The sequence below is a fragment of the Lissotriton helveticus genome, chromosome 4_1 (genome assembly GCF_964261635.1).
Source record: "Lissotriton helveticus chromosome 4_1, aLisHel1.1, whole genome shotgun sequence".
In the NCBI taxonomy this organism is placed as follows: Eukaryota; Metazoa; Chordata; class Amphibia; order Caudata; family Salamandridae; genus Lissotriton; species Lissotriton helveticus.
The window spans coordinates 1,866,747,709-1,866,769,141 of NC_136063.1; the positions used below are offsets into that span (position 1 = coordinate 1,866,747,709).

At 49.8% G+C, this 21,433-nt stretch overlaps 1 protein-coding gene across 3 annotated transcripts in view; it reads left to right on the plus strand.

Annotated features, from left to right (window-relative positions):
* LOC144829404 (fibronectin type-III domain-containing protein 3a-like) overlaps nt 1-21,433 on the plus strand; it is a 618,864-nt gene that overhangs the window by 477,548 nt on the left and 119,883 nt on the right. For all 3 annotated transcript variants that reach the window (XM_078688524.1, XM_078688526.1, XM_078688525.1), the window contains one exon: nt 19,575-19,741. In XM_078688524.1, coding sequence (XP_078544650.1) covers nt 19,575-19,741 — 167 coding nt within the window. The remainder of the gene's footprint in view (nt 1-19,574; nt 19,742-21,433) is intronic.

The following is a 21,433-nucleotide window of genomic DNA, read 5'->3' on the forward strand; positions in this document are numbered from 1 at the left end:
ACCTAGGTCTAATTTCTCCCCAAGAATTGGGAAAGAAGGCAGACCACTGGGTCAAGACTAGGGTGACAAGGACAGCCACTGGGGGTGACCAAAAGAAGGTGGCCACAAACCCCCCCCCAAGGGAAAGTTGGTGAGAATCCCCAAGATAAAAAGTCTGAGTCTTCCAAAGGGCCCCAAAAACCTGTACAGGTTGGTGGGTTACAAACTACTCCCTGTGTGCCTCAGCCCTATTGGGGAAGAAACTTTGATCCTAACAAGGCCTATTGTAACAACTGTAAGACGTTGGGACATTTAACTGTAGACAAAAACTGCCCCTACAACAAAGCCCCTAAGCCACCCAAATACAGCCACTCCAGGGACAGTAAATCTACAGATGGGATCAGAGGAGTGCCCAGGGCAAATCTGGGAATACACTCAAGCTAGTCTGATCTCCTAAAGGAAATGGAGGTTGCCAATGTAGCTGGTTGGCCACCCAACTGTAACAAGTATCTGCAATACCCCTCCATTAATGGAACTAAAGTAGAACCCTGAGGGATACAGGTGCCAGTATCACTATGGTGAAGGAAATGCTGGTTTCCCCAGAGCAATACTTGATTGGGAAAAGTTACCCAGTCACCAATGCTGACAGCATTACCACCCAACGCCCTCTGGCTATGGTGACATTAGGATGGGGGGAGGTTACTGGCCTGAAACTGGTAGTGGTCTCTCCACACTTGCCAGCTGACTGTCTGCTTGGAAATGACCTGGAAACCTCAGCCTGGACTGAGGTTGAGCAAGTAACCCATGCAGCCAGGCTGGGTATCCCTAGACTGGTGTGTCCAAACCAGAGCACAGAGCAAAACGAAGGTTGAACAAGTGAGGTTGGAGCCTGAAAGTGTGGCCCAACCAACCAAGAGAAAAAGCAAGGAGACTGGGGAACCAGCTTCTTCACAGACAGCTTCTCAGGACCCCTCTCCTCAGGGAGAGGACTTGGAAACCCTAGAGGGAACTGAGCCTATGGAGCTTGAGCCTTACCAGGCTGGACTCCTGGGCCCAGGGGGACCCACTAGGAAAGAGCTGTGCCAGGGTCGGCGAGACTGCCCCACTCTTAATAGCCTGAAGCAGCAAGCAGCTGCAGAAGCAAAGGGAGATGTCAGTGATACCCACAGAGCTTATTGGGAAGAGGGATTACTGTATACTGAGGCAAGAAACCCCAGTCCTGGAGCTACCAGGAGAGTGGTAGTACCACAGAAGTACAGGGAGTTCCGCCTAACTTTAGCTCATGACATCCCCCTAGCTGGACACCTGGGGCAAACCAAAACTTGGGAAAGGCTGTTTAGCCACTTTTACTGGCCCCAGATGAACCAATAAGTGAAGGAGTTTGTGAGCTCCTGTGTTTCCTGTCAGGCCAGTGGCAAGACAGGTGGCAAGCCAAAGGCCCCCCCTGATACCACTGCCAGTGGTGGGGGTGCCCTTTGAAAGGGTAGGTGTGGACATTGTGGGTCCATTTGAGCCTCCCACAGCCTCAGGGAACAAATTCATTCTAGTAGTAGTGGATCATGCTACTAGGTACCCTGAAGCAATTCCCCTTAGGGTTACTACAGCTCCTGCAGTAGCCAAGGCCCTCCTAGGTGTCTTCACCAGGGTAGGGTTTCCTAATGAGGTGGTTTCAGACAGAGGTACCAACTTCATGTCTGCTTACCTGAAACACATCTGGAAGGAGTGTGGGGTGCAGTACAAGTTCACTACCCCATACCACCCACAAACCAATGGTCTTGTAGAAAGGTTCAACAAGACATTGAAAGGTATGATCATGGGGCTCCTTGAAAAACTCAAAAGGAGATGGGATGTCCTGTTGCCATGCGTGCTTTTTGCTTATAGGGAACTGCCACAGAAGGGAGTGGGGTTTTCACCCTTTGAACTTCTGTTTGGTCATCCTGTAAGGGGACCACTTTGTCTTGTAAAGGATGGTTGGGAGTGGCCTCTCCAAGAACCCAAAAAAGACATTGTGGACTATGTGCTTGGCCTAAGGTCCAGAATGTCTGAGTACATGGATAAGGCATCCAAAAATCTTGAGGCCAGCCAGGAGCTGCAGAAGCACTGGTATGACCAAACAGCTGCCATGGTTGAATTCCAACCTGGGCAACAGTTGTGGGTTTTGGAGCCAGTGGCACCAAGGGCTCTCCAAGACAGATGGAGTGGCCCTTACCCTATCCTGGAGAAAAAGAGTGAGGTCACTTACTTAGTGGACCCGGGCACCAGCAGGACACCCAAAAGGGTTATCCATGTGAACCGCCTCAAGCTCTACAATGACGGGGCTGACCTCACCATGCTGATGGTGACTGATGAGGAACAGGAAGCAGAGAGTGAACCTCTCCCTGATCAAAAGATGGGTCAGTGGATGGAGTAGTCTTTTCAGACACCCTCACTCGCCAACAGCAGGCTGACTGCAAGCAAGTCTTGCAACAGTTTGCTAGCATCTTTTCCTTGACCCCTGGTCTGACCAGCTGGTGTGCCCATGATGTGGACACTGGTGACAGTAACCCTGTCAAAAACAAAATCTATCGACAATCAGACCAAGTCAAGGAAAGCATCAAAGCTGAAGTCAGCAAGATGCTGGACCTAGGGGTGATTGAACCTTCTGAGAGCCACTGGGCTAGCCCAGTGGTTCTAGTCCTCAAACCTCATCAACAGGGTGGGAAGAGAGAGATGAGGTTCTGTGTGGACTATAGAGGGCTCAACTCTGTCACCAAGACAGATGCTCACCCCATTCCAAGAGCAGATGAGTTGATAGACAAACTAGGGGCAGACAAATTCCTAAGCACCTTTGACTTAACTGCAGGGTGCTGGCAAATTGGCATGACCCCAGGAGCCAAAGAGAAAACCGCATTCTCCACCCCTGATGGGCACTATCAGTTTACTGCAATGCCTTTTGGGGTAAAGAATGCCCCTGCCACCTTCCAGAGGTTGCTGAACCAAGTCCTGACTGGGTTGGGATCCTTTAGTGCAGCCTATATTGATGATATTGCTGTCTTTAGCTCCACCTGGCAGGATCACCTGATCCACCTTGGGAAGGTTCTACAAGCCCTGTAATCTGCAGGACTGACTATCAAGGCATCCAAATGCCAGATAGGGCAGGGCACTGTGGTGTACTTGGGCCACCTTGTGGGTGGAGGCCAGGTCCAACCCTTACAGCCCAAGATCCAGAGCATTCTGGACTGGGCAGCTCCAACCACCCAGACCCAAGTCAGGGCATTCCTTGGCTTGACTGGTTACTACAGAAAGTTTGTGAAGGGATATGGGTCCATTGACCCCCCTCACAGAACTCACATCCAATAAAATTCCCAAGAAAGTGAACTGGACTGTTAGCTGCCAAAAGGCTTTTGACACCCTGAAAGAAGCAATGTGCTCAGCACCCATTCTAAAAGCACCAGACTACTCCAAGCAGTTTATAGTGCAGACTGATGCCTCAGAGCTGGGGATAGGAGCGGTCCTCTCCCAGGTCAATGAGGAAGGCCAAGACCAACCTGTTGCTTTTATAAGCAGGAGGCTACTCCCCAGAGAGCAGCGTTGGAGTGCCATTGAGAGGGAGGCCTTTGCTGTGGTTTGGTCCCTGAAGAGGTTGAGGCCCTACCTGTTTGGGACTCACTTCCCGGTTCAAACTGACCACAGACCTCTCAGATGGATAATGCAGATGAAAGGGGAAAATCCAAAACTACTGAGATGGTCCATCTCCCTACAGGGTATGGACTTTGAAGTGGAACACCGACCAGGGACTGCCCATGCCAATGCAGATGGACTTTCCAGGTTCTTCCACTTAGACAATGAAGACTCCCTAGTGCAAGGTTAGTCTCATCACCTTTCGTTTGGGGGGGGGGGGGGGGGGGGGGGGGGGGTTTGTGTGAGAAAGTGCCATCTTTCTTGCCTTGGTATGCCCCCACTTTTTTCTGAATTGCTGATGTGATTTGACTGAGTGTGCCCTGGGCCTGTGTTCCTTCCCTAAAACTGTACTGAAACAAAACCCAATTGGCATCTATTGCCACCTGTCAGCCCCTAGTAGTTGGTACCCATGGTGACCAGAGAAGACCCCTGAGGGCTGCAGCACTTATTGTGCCACCCCCAGGGGCCCTGTACCCTGGCACCCACACACTGCCTTTGCAGGCCGAGTGCCTAAGTACAGAACTAAAACCAGAGTCGACATGGCACACATCCCTGTGTGCCATGCCCACAGAACCCACTGCCCTGGCATACTTCAGTCACCCCTCTAGCAGGGTGCCCTATGCCAGAGGTGTGGGCACAGGTGCATGAGACCTGTGCCCCTACAGTAACCAGGGCCATTCCGGGGCACTGTAAGTGCAGTGATGCCATTAAGAGTATATGGTGCTGGGAGGTTGGCATTACGAACTCCACAGCACCATAATGGCTACACTGAAGACTGACAAGTTTGGTATCAAACTTCTCAGCACATTAAACCCGCACTGATGCCAGTGTGGGATATAATGTAAAATGCACCAGAAGGAATCTTAGAGATGTCCTCTGAAACCCTAACCTACAATCCACGTCTGGCTGAGTGGCTGCAGAGGCTGCCACACAGCAGACATGTTGCTGGACCCCTGGGTAGGAGAGCCCCTGCTCTCCTGGGCCTGCAACAATGCACATCCTGGGCGAGGTGCTTGGTCTCCTCCCCGCAGGATGGGCAGGGGAAAGCTTCAAAGGCATGCCGCCTCTGTGAACTTCTCCAGACCATTTGCTGTACCCAGCAACCAGCCCCCACCAGTCCTGCCCCCCACTCTGGCGGGGAGACTGGTGGGGAAAACTACGTCAGGAAAGGGGGTGTGCCAACCTTTGCCAACTCCACCCCTCAGATGGAAGTGGCGAGGTGAAGCACGACCCTGTGCTCCGGCCATCTTGTAGATGGAGAGCCCTTCCCAATCCCAGCTAGGCTCCTGCCACCCTCCCACAGGAGAGGAGCAGGCTAGGGGGTGTACTCAATCCAGGACAGGGAACCATTGGTCCCTGCCCTTGACCTACCTGTAACGCCCCTAAGTTTAGTATTTAGGGGCTCCCTGAACCTTCCTTCCTCAGATTCCGATACCAAAAAGAAGATCAAGAAAAAGAAGACCCGCCATGCAGGTGCTAACAACAGGACAACAACAACTGACTTGGCCCCAGTCCTACCGGCCTATTGATCCTGGAACCTGCTCCTGCCTAAAACCCGGCGACGCCTGCGGACAGCAACCTTGGGACACCCAGAGGACCTGCCTGCCTTGACCCTCTTGAAGATTGGGACTCCCATCAGCAGAGGCTATGCTTCAAGAACCCCCGCTGGTGCCAGCCAGGAAGCTCCGGACCAGCCCACTCTGCACCCGCCGAGCCCGGGCCGGGCCCAACCGAACCAAGACCACAAGGACGTCCACCCGGTGACTGGGACCCGAAGTCCAGTTTCCAAAGACCCTCCTCGACGAACCAGCCGACGCCTGCAGACTCAGAACCAGGGGCCACCCAACCACGACCAGCTGAGGGTAAGCTTTTCCGACACCCAAAGACACCCGCCCTACAGCCCCCTGTGCTTCCCTTTGGGGTACCTACCTGTGCTCCAAGATCCCAACTTACCTCTCGAAGTGCTGGGGGCCCCTGGAGAGTTTCCGTCCCCGAGCCTGCAGCCTTTGTTCCTTTTTGACCTTTCCCATTAAATAACATTGAGCGCCCAAAGGCTCAAAAGCACCCTGCACCCAGCTGCCCGAGTGCCACCTTTCTCCTATGCTACTTCCCCCCTTGCCCTGAGCAAGTGATTAGGAGCCCAGCTCCCACAGCAGCGTGGCCTGCTAGCCAGCAGCCACCAACCGAAGGCCCCCTTTCCCTCATTGGATATCATTGGGCCTAACTACCTCTGCTCCCGGCCGGCCCTGTGCTGCTGGGGCTGAACCTACTGTACTTACCTGACCCTGGGGGACCCTGAGTCTATGCCCAGAACCATAACTTTACCAACCAAGTACTCACCTGGTAACTCACTTACCTGCCGTTGGATAACATTGACCCATTTTGACTCGAACATTTTCAAAGTGTGGAGTTTTGAAAACTGAAAATATTCATATAAAATCCGCCGAATTCCGAAGTACACACCTGTGATCAGGGGAGAAGCCAGTACTGTACCTGTCAGCCCAGTACTGAACCGCAAAAGTAATCTTTACCGGGGTTACTTGTAATCTGTATTTTCTCCATAGGAACCCATTGTCTGCTTTTCTATGGAATTTCTTTTAAGTGTCTACTTTTGAAAACTTGAAATATTCTTTAAAAATCACACGAAATACTGAAACGCTATTACCCACCTGTTTTGAGTTAAGACCCCAGTGCTGGCCCTAGGAGACCAGTGCTGGGTTACCAAAGTAACGCGATCGTACTTTACCTGCAACCTGAATTTTCTCCCATTGAATAGCATTGTCAGATTCCCGAAACCTAGGATTAGCCTGCAAAAACTGAGATTGCGCAAGAACGTAGGAGGGCTAAATGTCACGAACTTCAAGGTATTCCAAATGGCCTGCCTGGCCAAACAGGGAATATTTTGGCTCATCCCGAACCAGGAGTACACACCAGTATGGCTCACACTAGAGAGGGATATCCTAGAGGGTGCAGATCCCATAGCCATGCTCACTGCAAACAAGCACCCTGAAGCAAACAACGCAGTTCTCAAGAACACGAGAATAGCACTCCTGAAGGTAGACAGGAGGATGGAGCATAGTATCAGGAGGTCGAGATGGGAATTGTTAGATCTGGGGGTCTCTAGTTGGCAGAGGTAGGTACCACTGTCCAAATAGGGACCCTTGCTTCTAGTCAGGACAAGGAGATAACTCTCTGAGATAACCCCTGCTCGCCCTCTAGGTAGCTTGGCCTGAGCAGTTTAGGCTAATCAGAGGCAATGCGTAAAGTATTTGTACCAACACTCACAGTAACACAGTGAAAACACCACAAACTGATTCCACAACAGTTTAGAAAAATAAAGGTATTTAATCTAAAACTACACAAGACCAAAACGATAAAAATCCAACATACACAGTTCAAATATGGTTTCAAAAAGAGTTCTTAAGGTTGCGTTAAAATTCTTCAAGTTGCGGTAAAATAAACCACAGTTGCGTGAAAAGTTCACAGTTGCGTCACGTTTACTCACAGTACCTTTAGTTGCAACAAAGTTCCAAAAGCAGAAGCTGGTGCGGTGGAAAACAAGCAATGCGTTGCTCCTGAGACCCTGGGGAGGCGTTTGCGACAGCCCCGCTGCAGCAGCGGGCGTGTTGCGACGAATCCGGTCTGTATGGGGAGGAAGGCCACTTGTATGGATTCCGGTGCGTAGGTTCCGTAGGAAGTCTGTTCTCGCAAAGGCACGATGCGACGATCTCGAAGGGGCTGCGACGATCTCCGGGGCGACGATGCGCGGTCCAGCGGTGATCCTCTCTCTCGCAGCTCCTCGATGCGATGATCCTGCGACGATTCTCGCAGCGACGTGATGCGGTCCGCAAGCAAGCGGTGCGGCGATCTCACCCAGCGACGACAGGCTCTGCGACGATACTCGCAGCGATGTTCGATTCTCCCGCACCGGTCTGGTGCGTCCTGCAAACGAAGGATGCGACGTCTCTGGCAGCGGCGTCAGGCGCTGCGACGATCTCGACCTCCGTAGCGGCGGGAAACTTCTCGCACTGTTGGGGATGCGCTCCGCAAGCGAGCGATGCGACACTTTTCAGATTCAAAAGTCACTCAAGCTTAGTTTCAAGCTTCCCAGCACAGGTCCAACCTCCAGAGGCCCCACAACTGGATCAAGCACTCTAGGAGGGACAGAACTCTCTCAGCAGAGTTCAGGGAAGCTGGGGGTGAAGTCCTTTTGTTCCTGGGACTTCAAAACAGGGAGCCAGCTCTTCTCAGGCCCTTGGAGATTCCTTCAAGACAGGGGACACAGCACACAGCAAAGTCCTTCCCCTCTCCTTGGCAGCAAAGCAACAGGTCAGTCCAGCAGAGCAACAGCAGGACAATCTTCCTTCTTCAGTTTCAGCTTTCTCCTTGGCAGAGGTTCCTTCTTGATTTCCAGGATGATCTAATTTTCTGTTGTCAGGGGTCCTGTACTTATACCCCTAAAGTCTTTGTTCTCTTGGTGCATGTGGGCCCTGCGCCCGGTCTGAACCAGTTCTGGGTGGATCCTGAGCACTTTGTTTTGCTGGCTGCATCTTTCCTTTCAGGGTGAGGGGCAGGGTCCTCAGCCGCCCAGCAGGGGGGTGGAGCCAGCATTGTGGAAGGCAGGCACAGCCCTATTCAGCCCAGGTGCTAACTCCTCCCACCACTCCAGTTGCAACTGCAGTCATTCAGCCTAGTGTTGACTCATCCATCCTGCTGGGGAATTCCCCAGCCCCTGTCACTCAAAAACCAGACAGTCAATACACAAACAGGCCCAGGCACACAGAAGGGTCAGACAAGAGAACAGCAACTTTCTAAAAGTGCTGTTCTCAAACACAGGATTTAAAAACAACCTTTCCTAAAAGATGTGTTATTAAATTCTGAGTTCAGGGATACTAGATACTTATGTCCTATCTTGTTCCTATGGGAAGAAATGCTGTTAACCACTGTAGCCAGCATCCCCCATGTTAATCTATGGAGCAAGATAGCCTTACAATAGTGAAAATCGAAAATGGCTGTAATTCACTACCAGAACATGTTACCTGCACCAGTACATGCTCTACCTTTCACATACACTGCACCCTGCCCAGGGGGGTACCTTGGGCCTTCCATAGGGGTGACTGATGTGCACGAAAAGGGAAGGGTTAGGCCTGGTCAGTGGGGACACTGACCAGGAGGACATGGCAGTTCTAAACTGCCCATAGGCACTGCAGTGGCAGGCCTGAGACACCATTTTAGAGCTACTCATGTGGGTGGCACAATCAGTGCTGCAAGCCCACTAGTAGCATTTGTCATCACCAGCCCTGGCACACCCAGTGCACTTTACTAGGGACTTCATGGTGATACAAATATGCCAAACATGTATATCCAATCAGAATAACAATTTACACGGAGAGCATATGCACTTTAGCACTGATCAGCAGTGGTAAAGTGCGCAGAGTCCTATTGCCAACAGCCACGGGTGAGGAAAAATAAGGGAGGAAGAAGCAAAATGTTTGGGGATGACCCTGCAAGAAGGGCCAGTTCCAACACAACCCCCTTCCAGCCTAAAGCCAGGGTAGACCAAACAATAAATCGATGGGATTCCCTGCTTAAGGCGATAGAACACGGAAACTGGCCCACACAGCAGGGCAGTCCTGTTCTACGCCGTCCTAAACCCAGTTGGATCACTCTATCCATACTCTCAGGGTCCACCATGCCAATCCATGTGGAACCCTTCTCCTCACCTGTGGACACCACCTGTGCAGCACCTAACTTTAATTTCCTCCCAGGTGTGTCCCAACAGACCGACAGCAAGCCACAGTGACCACCAACAGTGATCAGGGATGAGACCCAGGCCTCATGCCTTTCATGGCTCTCAAACCCCTGTGGCATCAGAGGGTGGGGGGCAGTAGCCCCAGGTGCTTGGCACCCTTTGTCCACTCCCTCTCTTGTCATGTCAGGTCTAACATCCTGGCACTGACCCACCAGTCCCGGACCTGTATCCGGCGGCTGGACAGGAGGCTGAGGTGGGCTTCTCCACACCCGGTCCTCCTCTTCCTTGGGGCTCTGTACCCTCCCACCTGGAGCGGTACCCCCTTCTAGAATAGCCAGGGCACCTGTGGCAGGTGTCCCGCACCATTCATCCACCAGTTCAGGGGTGCTATCCTGCAACTGGTATTCCAGGTCAGGGGGGGGCACCCCAGACCTGGCCCTCAAACCTAGGCTCAAAAGCCTCCAGGTCAGACAATACCTGAACCTGGTTTCCCCACCCAGGGACCAACCCCTGCGGTAGAATGCTTGCCTGACACGCCAGGACTTCTGGGGACTTACATAGTACCCCCATGAGGGTGACACACAACTCATGTGTCCTGTGACGGTCTGCCTGGCGCAGATCTCCCGACCCCTGTCCACCTGACAGCGCGGGAAGATCCCCCAGGACAGAAGTGAGGTCACCAGGGTCACTCACTGGGGACTCAGCCCTTCTGACTGGTCCCTGACCCACTGGTTCTCCCACTGGGGACTCCTTCCCCCTCTGACCCCTCAGTCTGGACTTCTGTACCCTCCCAATTGGAGCGGCACTGCCAGACACCAGAACTGATGAAGGCCTGGTTACAGGCACTCCCCGTTCAACAGACACTAGGAGATCCTCCTCAAATGGCCTACTAGTACAGTCTAGGTCCCCAACCTGGTGTTCCCTTAAGGAACCCTCCAGGCCCTGAGACTGGGTTTCGGGCACTGTGAGACACACCGTCCCACACTCATTCCTTTTCCACTGAGACCGGACATGAGCCCCTACACCCCTCCCACTACACTGGGACCTAACTGGGCTACACTGAACCTCTTCCACCTCACAGGTCTGGAAGATATCTAAGCCACTCCTTTTGGGATCACTCCACAATGCCTCCTCAGACTCTCTGGAATCCACCAAGAGGTCTGCCTCCAACGCAAGCTCTCTGGGATCAGAGAACTCACACTCCACCGGGTGTTGGCATAGCTCTGGAAAACAGGGACTTAAAATATGCTCTCCAACAAATGAATCACACGGCCCCCCACAGTTGTTAACCAAGTTACCCTTTGCCTCACCCTCCAGTGCCTCACACAAGTACCCCACACCACTCTCCTGAGACTGGCAAGACAGTATCTGACTGCCTCTGTCACACAACCCACACTCTTCTGGCTGGTCTTCACACACACACACCAAGGTTTCTACCATGGGGGAACCCCTCTCCCTGTACCTCTCATCTAGAGTCAGTAGAGTGTCCCTCCCACCACTAGGAATATGGTCCCCTGTGCCAGTCCCCCCATCTACTTCAGGGACACTGCACTCCACTGGAACTACATCATAAACCTGAACCCCCTGGTGTATGTCGACCCCCTCCCTCAAGTCAGGCGCCACATCTCTGGGTGTTTGTACCTTTCTTTCCACACTAGATATCATAATCATGCTGCCACCATCTGAGTTGGACTCCACCTCCAACTCAGCAAAGCTCACTTCTTGAGCTACCCATGTTACTTCTTCAGCTGAGACCCTCATGGCCTCACGCTTCTGGAGCTCCAACTCAAGCTTCCTCATTCTTAATTCATGGGCCAAGGTCAATTTCAATTCTTCCAGGGCACGGGCATTTTTGCTCTCCTCCGCCGCCCTTTCCATTTTCATGACTTCCAAGTCATATTCTCTTATTCTCTGATTTTCTTGTAACTCTTCTTGGGTGAGGCCCCTACCGGAGTGGTTGCTGCCAGCTCCTGAGCCTACTCTGCCCACTGGCAGATCCTTGCTGTGAAAACTGTTTTCCACATCCACAACATCATCTCCCTCTTGAGCCTCCCAATGGGCCCTCAAGATTTTCTGCAGCTCCTCCTTTCTGTAGGCGCTTTTTATGGGGCACTCAAACTCAAGGCAGAATTTCCTAAGTTGCTCAACTTTGTATGAACACAAGTCTTCAATGCAAAACTCTAATTCTTCTTCTGCCTCCTGACTGGGTGCCTTTCCTTTCACAGAAATGATGCTTGGAAGAGTTACTCAAAAATAGAAAAAATCAAATCCAAAAACCAGTAGTATGCGGTGGCGTAGTGGTCTGCACTCACTAGTGATGTACACCAATTACTGTGGGTCAAGTACAAATACAAGTTCAAATTCCACCGCTGCCACCAATGTTAGATCTGGGGGTCTCTAGTTGGCAGAGGTAGGTACCACTGTCCAAATAGGGACCCTTGCTTCTAGTCAGGACAAGGAGATAACTCTCTGAGATAACCCCTGCTCGCCCTCTAGGTAGCTTGGCCTGAGCAGTCTAGGCTAATCAGAGGCAATGCGTAAAGTATTTGTACCAACACTCACAGTAACACAGTGAAAACACCACAAACTGATTCCACAACAGTTTAGAAAAATAAAGGTATTTAATCTAAAACTACACAAGACCAAAACGATAAAAATCCAACATACACAGTTCAAATATGGTTTCAAAAAGAGTTCTTAAGGTTGCGTTAAAATTCTTCAAGTTGCGGTAAAATAAACCACAGTTGGGTGAAAAGTTCACAGTTGCGTCACGTTTACTCACAGTACCTTTAGTTGCAACAAAGTTCCAAAAGCAGAAGCTGGTGCGGTGGAAAACAAGCGATGCGTTGCTCCTGAGACCCTGGGGAGGCGTTTGCGACAGCCCCGCTGCAGCAGCGGGCGTGTTGCGACGAATCCGGTCTGTATGGGGAGGAAGGCCACTTGTATGGATTCCGGTGCGTAGGTTCCGTAGGAAGTCTGTTCTCGCAAAGGCACGATGCGACGATCTCGAAGGGGCTGCGACGATCTCCGGGGCGACGATGTGCGGTCCAGCGGTGATCCTCTCTCTCGCAGCTCCTCGATGCGATGATCCTGCGACGACTCTCGCAGCGACGTGATGCGGTCCGCAAGCAAGCGGTGCGGCGATCTCACCCAGCGACGACAGGCTCTGCGACGATACTCGCAGCGATGTTCGATTCTCCTGCACCGGTCTGGTGCGTCCCGCAAACGAAGGATGCGATCTCGACCTCCGTAGCGGCGGGAAACTTCTCGCACTGTTGGGGATGCGCTCCGCAAGCGAGCGATGCGACACTTTTCAGATTCAAAAGTCACTCAAGCTTAGTTTCAAGCTTCCCAGCACAGGTCCAACCTCCAGAGGCCCCACAACTGGATCAAGCACTCTAGGAGGGACAGAACTCTCTCAGCAGAGTTCAGGGAAGCTGGGGGTGAAGTCCTTTTGTTCCTGGGACTTCAAAACAGGGAGCCAGCTCTTCTCAGGCCCTTGGAGATTCCTTCAAGACAGGGGACACAGCACACAGCAAAGTCCTTCCCCTCTCCTTGGCAGCAAAGCAACAGGTCAGTCCAGCAGAGCAACAGCAGGACAATCTTCCTTCTTCAGTTTCAGCTTTCTCCTTGGCAGAGGTTCCTTCTTGATTTCCAGGATGATCTAATTTTCTGTTGTCAGGGGTCCTGTACTTATACCCCTAAAGTCTTTGTTCTCTTGGTGCATGTGGGCCCTGCGCCCGGTCTGAACCAGTTCTGGGTGGATCCTGAGCACTTTGTTTTGCTGGCTGCATCTTTCCTTTCAGAGTGAGGGGCAGGGTCCTCAGCCGCCCAGCAGGGGGGTGGAGCCAGCATTGTGGAAGGCAGGCACAGCCCTATTCAGCCCAGGTGCTAACTCCTCCCACCACTCCAGTTGCAACTGCAGTCATTCAGCCTAGTGCTGACTCATCCATCCTGCTGGGGAATTCCCCAGCCCCTGTCACTCACAAACCAGACAGTCAATACACAAACAGGCCCAGGCACACAGAAGGGTCAGACAAGAGAACAGCAACTTTCTAAAAGTGCTGTTCTCAAACACAGGATTTAAAAACAACCTTTCCTAAAAGATGTGTTATTAAATTCTGAGTTCAGGGATACTAGATACTTATGTCCTATCTTGTTCCTATGGGAAGAAATGCTGTTAACCACTGTTGCCAGCATCCCCCATGTTAATCTATGGAGCAAGATAGCCTTACAATAGTGAAAATCGAAAATGGCTGTAATTCACTACCAGAACATGTTACCTGCACCAGTACATGCTCTACCTTTCACATACACTGCACCCTGCCCAGGGGGGTACCTTGGGCCTTCCATAGGGGTGACTGATGTGCACGAAAAGGGAAGGGTTAGGCCTGGTCAGTGGGGACACTGACCAGGAGGACATGGCAGTTCTAAACTGCCCATAGGCACTGCAGTGGCAGGCCTGAGACACCATTTTAGAGCTACTCATGTGGGTGGCACAATCAGTGCTGCAAGCCCACTAGTAGCATTTGTCATCACCAGCCCTGGCACACCCAGTGCACTTTACTAGGGACTTCATGGTGATACAAATATGCCAAACATGTATATCCAATCAGAATAACAATTTACACGGAGAGCATATGCACTTTAGCACTGATCAGCAGTGGTAAAGTGCGCAGAGTCCTATTGCCAACAGCCACGGGTGAGGAAAAATAAGGGAGGAAGAAGCAAAAAGTTTGGGGATGACCCTGCAAGAAGGGCCAGTTCCAACAGGAATCAATCTGGTTCAACTCAAAAATACAATACAGAGGGAAGACACTAGACAACAGGGCGTGGTATGAGGGAGGGATCACCATACCTGCACAGCTAGGGAAGGAGGATACACCTTTAACATTTGACACCCTGAAACAGGCCTACAACCTACCCAACATAGAATTCTATGAATTCCTAAAAATCAGAGCAACTATCACAAAAGCAAGCCTGACTAAAGGGACCCCTCCATCATACAGTACATGCACAACCTGAACAGGATCGGGCACCAGACTGCCCAACTGTACAAGCTCTTAGGTCCACACACGTCAACACTGAACAAAAAACAATAGAGTTCTGGGAAGCACTGCATAACAGACACTTTAGCGAAGACGAGAAGTCCCACCTCTGGGTCTCAGCCTCTAAGAACAAAGTCTCCCCGCAGCTTGCGCAAACAAAGTACTGGCTACTGCACAGGGCGTTCTGGACGCCGGCTCGCCTAGCTGAAGTCGGGGTCATAGAGAGCGACACATGCTGGAATTGCCATAAAGCAAAAGGGGATCTTGCCCACCTCATCTACGACTGATCGAAAGTCAAGTCTTTTTGGAGCAAAGTGAATGACTTCATCAACACGTTAGTGGGGGGAAACATACAGCAAGGTCTCGATGGACTAGCCACCGCATTCATGGCCCCAGATCTGGAATCCAAGGAGGACAGGGAACTGGTTGACCTATTACTCACAGCGGCAGTTAAAACAATCTTAGCGACCTGGAAGAATACAGGCAAGGCGACATTTAAGAGCTGGGTCAACTGGTTAACCTTCCTCAGGGGGGCGGACAACATCACGGCAAGGAGTTCAACCAGTCACACAGCAAGAAGTGGGATGTGGGCTGCCCTGGACGCACACTTAGGGTTACACAAACCCCCGTAGACAGACCACCACCCACCTCCCGTCGCTGGCAACCACCTGTCCGGAGAAATAATGTGGGTGGTAGATCTGACTAAGATCACCTCACCCCTTCGTGGACTGAGGAATACTAGCAGCAAGACCACTGCTGATTGGTACCCTGGGGGCTGAGATATGCCCCCAGAAGGTAGACGACCTTTGACCTCCAAGAAGACCAACGGCGAAGCGCGTGGGGCTCCGCCGCTGGTCTTGAATGTGTCCCCCGGGTGGGTCAGGTCCCGGGTGTTGCCCCCCAAAGAAGAAAAGTAGTCCTGCTACAACAATTTTAGGCATTGACAGAGCATGCCTCTACCAGAAGGGGCCATCTCTGACAGTGAGAACACTGAGGAAACTGATGGGTAGGATGGTGTCATGCTATCCACTATTCCCCTTTGCCAGTCTCCATATGAGACCAATTCAAGGATGACTGCTGAGCAAATGGTAACAAATCGACAGGGAGCAGGAAGGATCTAGTTTGCTGGAGGGAAAGTACAGAGGGAGATGCAATGAGGGAAGTTGGAGAATGTCACTGTAGGCAGAACGTTCACGCAGCAACCCTCCTCAGTGACCATTGCAAAAGATGTGTACCTCCAGCATTGGGTTTACATATAGGGGACCCGAAGATCAGGGGTCAGTGGTGGAACCTACTAGAGGCTGTGAAGCACATAAACGTGCTGAAACTCAAGATGACCTTCCTAGCACTAAAAACCTTTCACAAACACATCATAGAGAGAGTGGCACAGATCCAAACAGATAACACGACAGCAGTGTTTCACCTCACCGCACAGGAAGGCCAGACAAGCACAGGACATGTAGAAACTGACAACATAGAGCAGACTATCACTGATAGCTATTAATTCCCCTGGCTGGCCTTCAAAATGTAGAAGCAGACAGATTAAGCAGAACGGACCGCATCTTGCACAAGTGGGAACGATCAGAGTGTAGTACAAAAAAAGATGCCAAGAGTGGAGCATGCTACAGACAGACCAGTTTGAACCCACGCAAACGCAGAATGGCAAGACTTCACACCAAGGTTCCCTCACCACCTACCCCTAGGGAATGCCCTGTTTCTAGAATTAATCCATCGTGTGGGGTTTTCCCAGTCTGACTTGAGAGAATGGGGATTAGCAACATACATACTCTCTGACGGATAGATTACAAATATTTTTTAGTTATGAAGGGGCAAGACTTAGATGGTGGTAAAGGAATTGCTGGTCTACTGTAATACTTCATTTATACTACCCTTGGATAATGCATATTTTAGACTTATTCTCACACATATTTTTCAAATGGTGCTTGTATAACCACTTTATTACATCAATGTTTTTTTCTATCTGTATATTGCATCATGCACATCGTTTTTATCTCTATATATGTATCTGCAAATATACAACATTATACAAACAATATCCTTCTCTGTACTTGGTTTTCCATATATTGACCAGTGTTTTTAATGGTCTGATGATTATGTCCTGAAGCCTTATTGTATTAGTCTGGGACCTATCCAATTGGTCCTTGTTTAGCAGCGCTCAGTAGCTGTGCTCCTATATGTGTAGCTGTGTGGTAGGTTGGGCTTCATGTATCCAATGTCAATGCAATTCTGTTACTATTATTTCTTTCTTCTTGACTACTCTGGACTTGCGCATGGACCTTAAAATGTGCATTTCAGTTTGTAAAAATTCATACGAGATGTCCTAGGGGAACTTGCTACCCATGTACACACCGGAAATGGCATTGGATGAACAATCATGTATTTGAGTGCTAGTGTTGCAACAAGCACACTTTACATGCATCGGCATGCACTTTACAGGTGTACTATTCCTGAACAATAAAAGGACTATGTAGGAAAGTGCTCCTTTCTGCATGGTTAACCCCCCCCTTTTTGCCTGACATCTGATGCAACCTGACTTGATATGCCCTGGGTCCCTGCCAATCAGGTTCACAGTACCTGTGTCCTTTCCCAAGACTGTTCCTTTGTATCCACAATTGACACAGCCCAGGCCACAGGTAAGCCCCTTGTAAAAGATGCCATGGGTACCAAAGGCACTGTGACCAAGGAAGACTTCTAAGGGCTGCAGCACCTATTGTTCCACCCTTAGAGGCCCTGCACCTTAACCCACTGCCACTGCAGGGTGTGTGTTTTGGTGCAGAGAAAAGTGAAGAGTCGACATGGCACACATCCCTGTGTGCCATGCCTACAATCCATTGCCTGAGACCTAGGTAAGTCACCACTAGCAGGGTGCACTAATCCTAAGGTGCGGGGACAGAGGCAGGAGCCCTGTACCCCTACAGTGTCTAAGTCCATTCTTAAACATTAAAAGTGTAGTAAAGCCATAAAGAGTATATTGTCGGGAGGTTGGTCATTACAAACTCCACAGCTCCATAATGGCTTTACTAAAAACTCGTAAGTTTGGTAGCAAACTTCTCAGCACATTTAACTCACACTGATGCCAGTGTGGGATTTAATGTAAATTGCATCTTAGACATGCCCCCTGAAACCCGACCAACCTGGTGTGGTTCCTGATTGGCTGCTCGCTATTTGCCACGCCCAGACAGGTTTTTGGACCCCTGGGTAGAGAACCTCCGATCTCTGGGTTCAGAAACAAAGCCCATCCTGGGCAGAGGTGTCATGCCTCCTCCCCCAGGATGGGCTAGGTCCCCGAAAGGGAAAGCTTTAAAAGCTTGTCACCTTTGGGAGCTGTCCCTGCCTTTTGCCTCCCCCAGCAACTGGCTCTCACCGGTTCTTCCCCCACTTTGGGCAGGAGAAACATCGGGAAATCAAAGCTAGAAAGAGAAGTGTGGCCACTTTTGCCAATCCCACCCCTCTGGTGGGGGAGGGAAGGTGAAGCACACACCTCAGTCTCCTCCATCTTGAGGATGAGGGGACTCAGCCAATTTGGAAGGGGCTCATGCCCCTCCCACTTGAGAGTGACATGATAGGGGGTGTACCCACCCAAAGGAAGGGACCCATTGGTCCTGACTTAAACGCCCCTAAATTTCGGATTAAGGGGCGACCATGAACCTTGCCTCCTCAGATTTGTGGAAGAAAGAAGGAGGATGGAGGAGCAGTGCTGACCCAGGAAGAAGACACCAACTGCTTTGGCCCCAGCCCTACCGGCCTGTCCCAACTCCGACCTGCCTACAGCAAAGATACCGGCATGTCCAGCAACCCCCCAGAGCGCAGAGGACTTGCCCTGCACTCACCTTCCAAACTCTGTCTCCCGTGAGCACCGGATTTGCTCAAACCAAAGCCTCCAAGACCAGAACCCGGACGCCGGCGGTCCTGCGGTCCTGCACCACTTGGCAACCGGCCGCGACAGCCTGATTGGCCCAACACACCAAGGAGGTCTCCCAGCATTCCTGGCCTAGGATCTGGTAACCCCGATCTCCCATAGGCTTCGCAACAAGACCTGCATCCTCAACCTGAAGGATCCCCGCGACCGAAGGCGGTAAGAAGAATCCATTGACAAAAGACATCCCCAAGATCCCAGCTTACCTCTCCGACCAGTATTTGCCTTCAGGAAGTCTCCCTGCCTGCAGCCTCTTTTCCAAACTCAAGATCTTCATTGGGTCTCCAACGTCGCCTTAGCACTCTGCGGCTGGCCTCCCTTGTTTCGCTGGTGGTGCAACTCATGTGCTGATTGTTGGCCCCTGCAGTGCTGATCTTATCCCCAGGAGGTTTGCTCCCACACCCAAGTGCCTAACCGAAGGCCCCTCTTAGCCCCATTGGCTATCATCGTGCTCCTGCACTCTGCATCCGGCCGCGCCAAAGCCGCTGGTGGTGCAACTGGCCGCTGGTGGTGCAACTTGAGTGCCCATCTAGACCTTAGGGAAGCTTGGTCCTAACCCCCAAATCGCGAACACTTTTTTTCAAATAGGATCCCATGTAAAGAGATTTTGTGCCTAAAAAAATTTCGTAGTGTTGAACTGTTTATTGTATAAACCTTGTATATTTTCAACAGGGGAGTGCACACCGAGTGCATGATGATTGTAAAGCACACTTGTTGCAACACACACTCGGGGGGTGGGGATGGGGGGGGGTATTGAAAAATAAGGGCATTGCACTGAATGCCTGAACAAAACACAGCATGTGAATCTAGAAAAGTCTTCACTCTGAACATTTTTTGTTCACGACCTTTGTGCCATGATAACAGATATTCCCATTACTTCATCTTGACTGATTCCCGGTGTTCTAGAACCCTGTATAGGGTTGCTAAATTAACAAGGGCAGGGGAAGAGGGTTGCTGGAATTCTTGCAAGCTGTACCCTTTGTGGCAGCTTCTAACCTGCTTCCATGCAGGTTTTGGGATTCTGCTGTGAGGTATTCTAGCTGGTTTTAGAAACAAAGGCTCAAATCATTACTACAATTATTAACTTACTATAATTAAATAAATCCAGGAGTAAAATGTATAGCAATGAAAGCAAGGTATATATTCCAAAAACATAGGTTGTAATCTATTGATCGGTGTAGTGCACTCTCTTTTTCAGGTTTGTAACTATTTATAGTGGGCCTTGTCACACTTATAAAGTTCAGCGACTGAACGAATCAACAGAATACAGCTTCAAAATCCAAGCATATAATGATGCTGGAGAAGGCCCATTTTCTGAAGTGTACACTTTCTCTACAATCAAATCTCCTCCTTCTTCAATGAAAGGTGTGTATATTTCTCTTTCAAATGTGAACGCAGCATAAGGATGGTGCATACAATCTTGAACAAGCATTGGTAAATGCATTAGGTTTCGCCTATGTGATTAATGTGTTTTTTGTTGTAAGTTGTTGTAGCTTGCTGAGTAGTTGTACCATATAGGTTACAGAATGTCTGTTAAAGTGTTATGACTTGTTTATGTACAAAAAGGCAATATATTGTGCTGTTACTAATGGGATAGTGTGGGAAGTAATAGCAAAATTCTGACAAATGAAATGAAAAGGAAATAATAGAATTATTTGATGTAGAAGCAATATTATGTGTTTAGACGAGTTCTGACAACTTTTGGGCAGGTGCTGCTGCACCATTCAAACCATGACCATAGTGCTTGCTAGATAACTGCATTTGTGACTGTCTGTTTAGTAGTAAATTATAGCAATATTTGGTGCTTAGAGGAGTTATGACAACTTTTGGCCCAGTGCCACTGCACCTGCTGCACCATTTAAGTCAAGCCACTTTCAGTTGCAAGGTAACTGCACTTGTGACTGCTTGTTTAGTTGTAAAATATAGCAATATTTGGTGTTTAGTGGAATTATGATAACTTTTGGCACCAGTGCACTTGCAGTTCCATTCAAATCGTGATCCTAGTGCCTGAAAGATATCTGCAATCGTGACTGCCTGTTCAGTTCTAAAATATAGCAATAATATATGTTTAGTGAAGTGCATGGAGCACTGCACCTGCTGCACTACTGAAATCATGACGTGCTAGATAACTGAACTTGTGACTGCCTGTTTGGTCATAAAATATAGCAATATTAGGTGTTATAGGGAGTTCTGACAACTTTTGGGCCTGTGCCACTTCATCTGGTGCATCATTCAAATAATGACCCTGTTGCCTGCAAGATAACTGCACTTGTGACTGCCTTTTCAGTGTAAAATATATCAATATTAGGTGTTTATAAGAGTTCTGGCAACTTTTGGGCCCCATCTGCTGTACCATTCAAACCATGACCCTGTTGTCTGCAAGGTAACTGCACTTGTGACTGCCTGTTTAGTAGTAAAATATAGCAAGTTTAGATGTTGATTTCGATGCCTAGAGCTTTTGGTCCTGGTGTCACTGCACCGGCTGCACCATTAACATCATGACCTTATTGTCTGCAACTACACTTGTGACTGCCTGTATAGTTTTAAATATCAGCAAAAATCTGGGTTTAGTAGGCTCCCTAGAGCTTTTGGCCCCAGAGCACTTGTTGCACCATTCAGATCAAGTCCCTTTTAACTGCAAGGTAACTGCAATTGTGACTGCCTGTATAGTAGTAAAATATAGCAATATTATGTGTTTATAGGAGTTCCGACAAACTTTGGGCCCGGTGCTACTGTACCTGCGGCATCATTCAATCCATAACCCTTTTGTCAGCAAGGTAACTGCACTTGTGGATGTCTGTTCAGTAGTAAAATACAGCATAGCTCTTGTATGTTAACTTTTTAATGCCCAATGTTTATTATAACATTTAGATTTTGATCTTAATGACCAAATAGATTAAGATGAAAAAAGTCAATCTGATAATGCCTACAAAGTGCAAAAAAACGTACTAAGTCATGAATAGGAAATGCCATAAACGTTCTTAGGCTAAAGCATCTGCTTTACACAACTAAGTAGTAAAAAGCAAGCATTCCAGTATCCTGTTAAAAGCGGTCTGC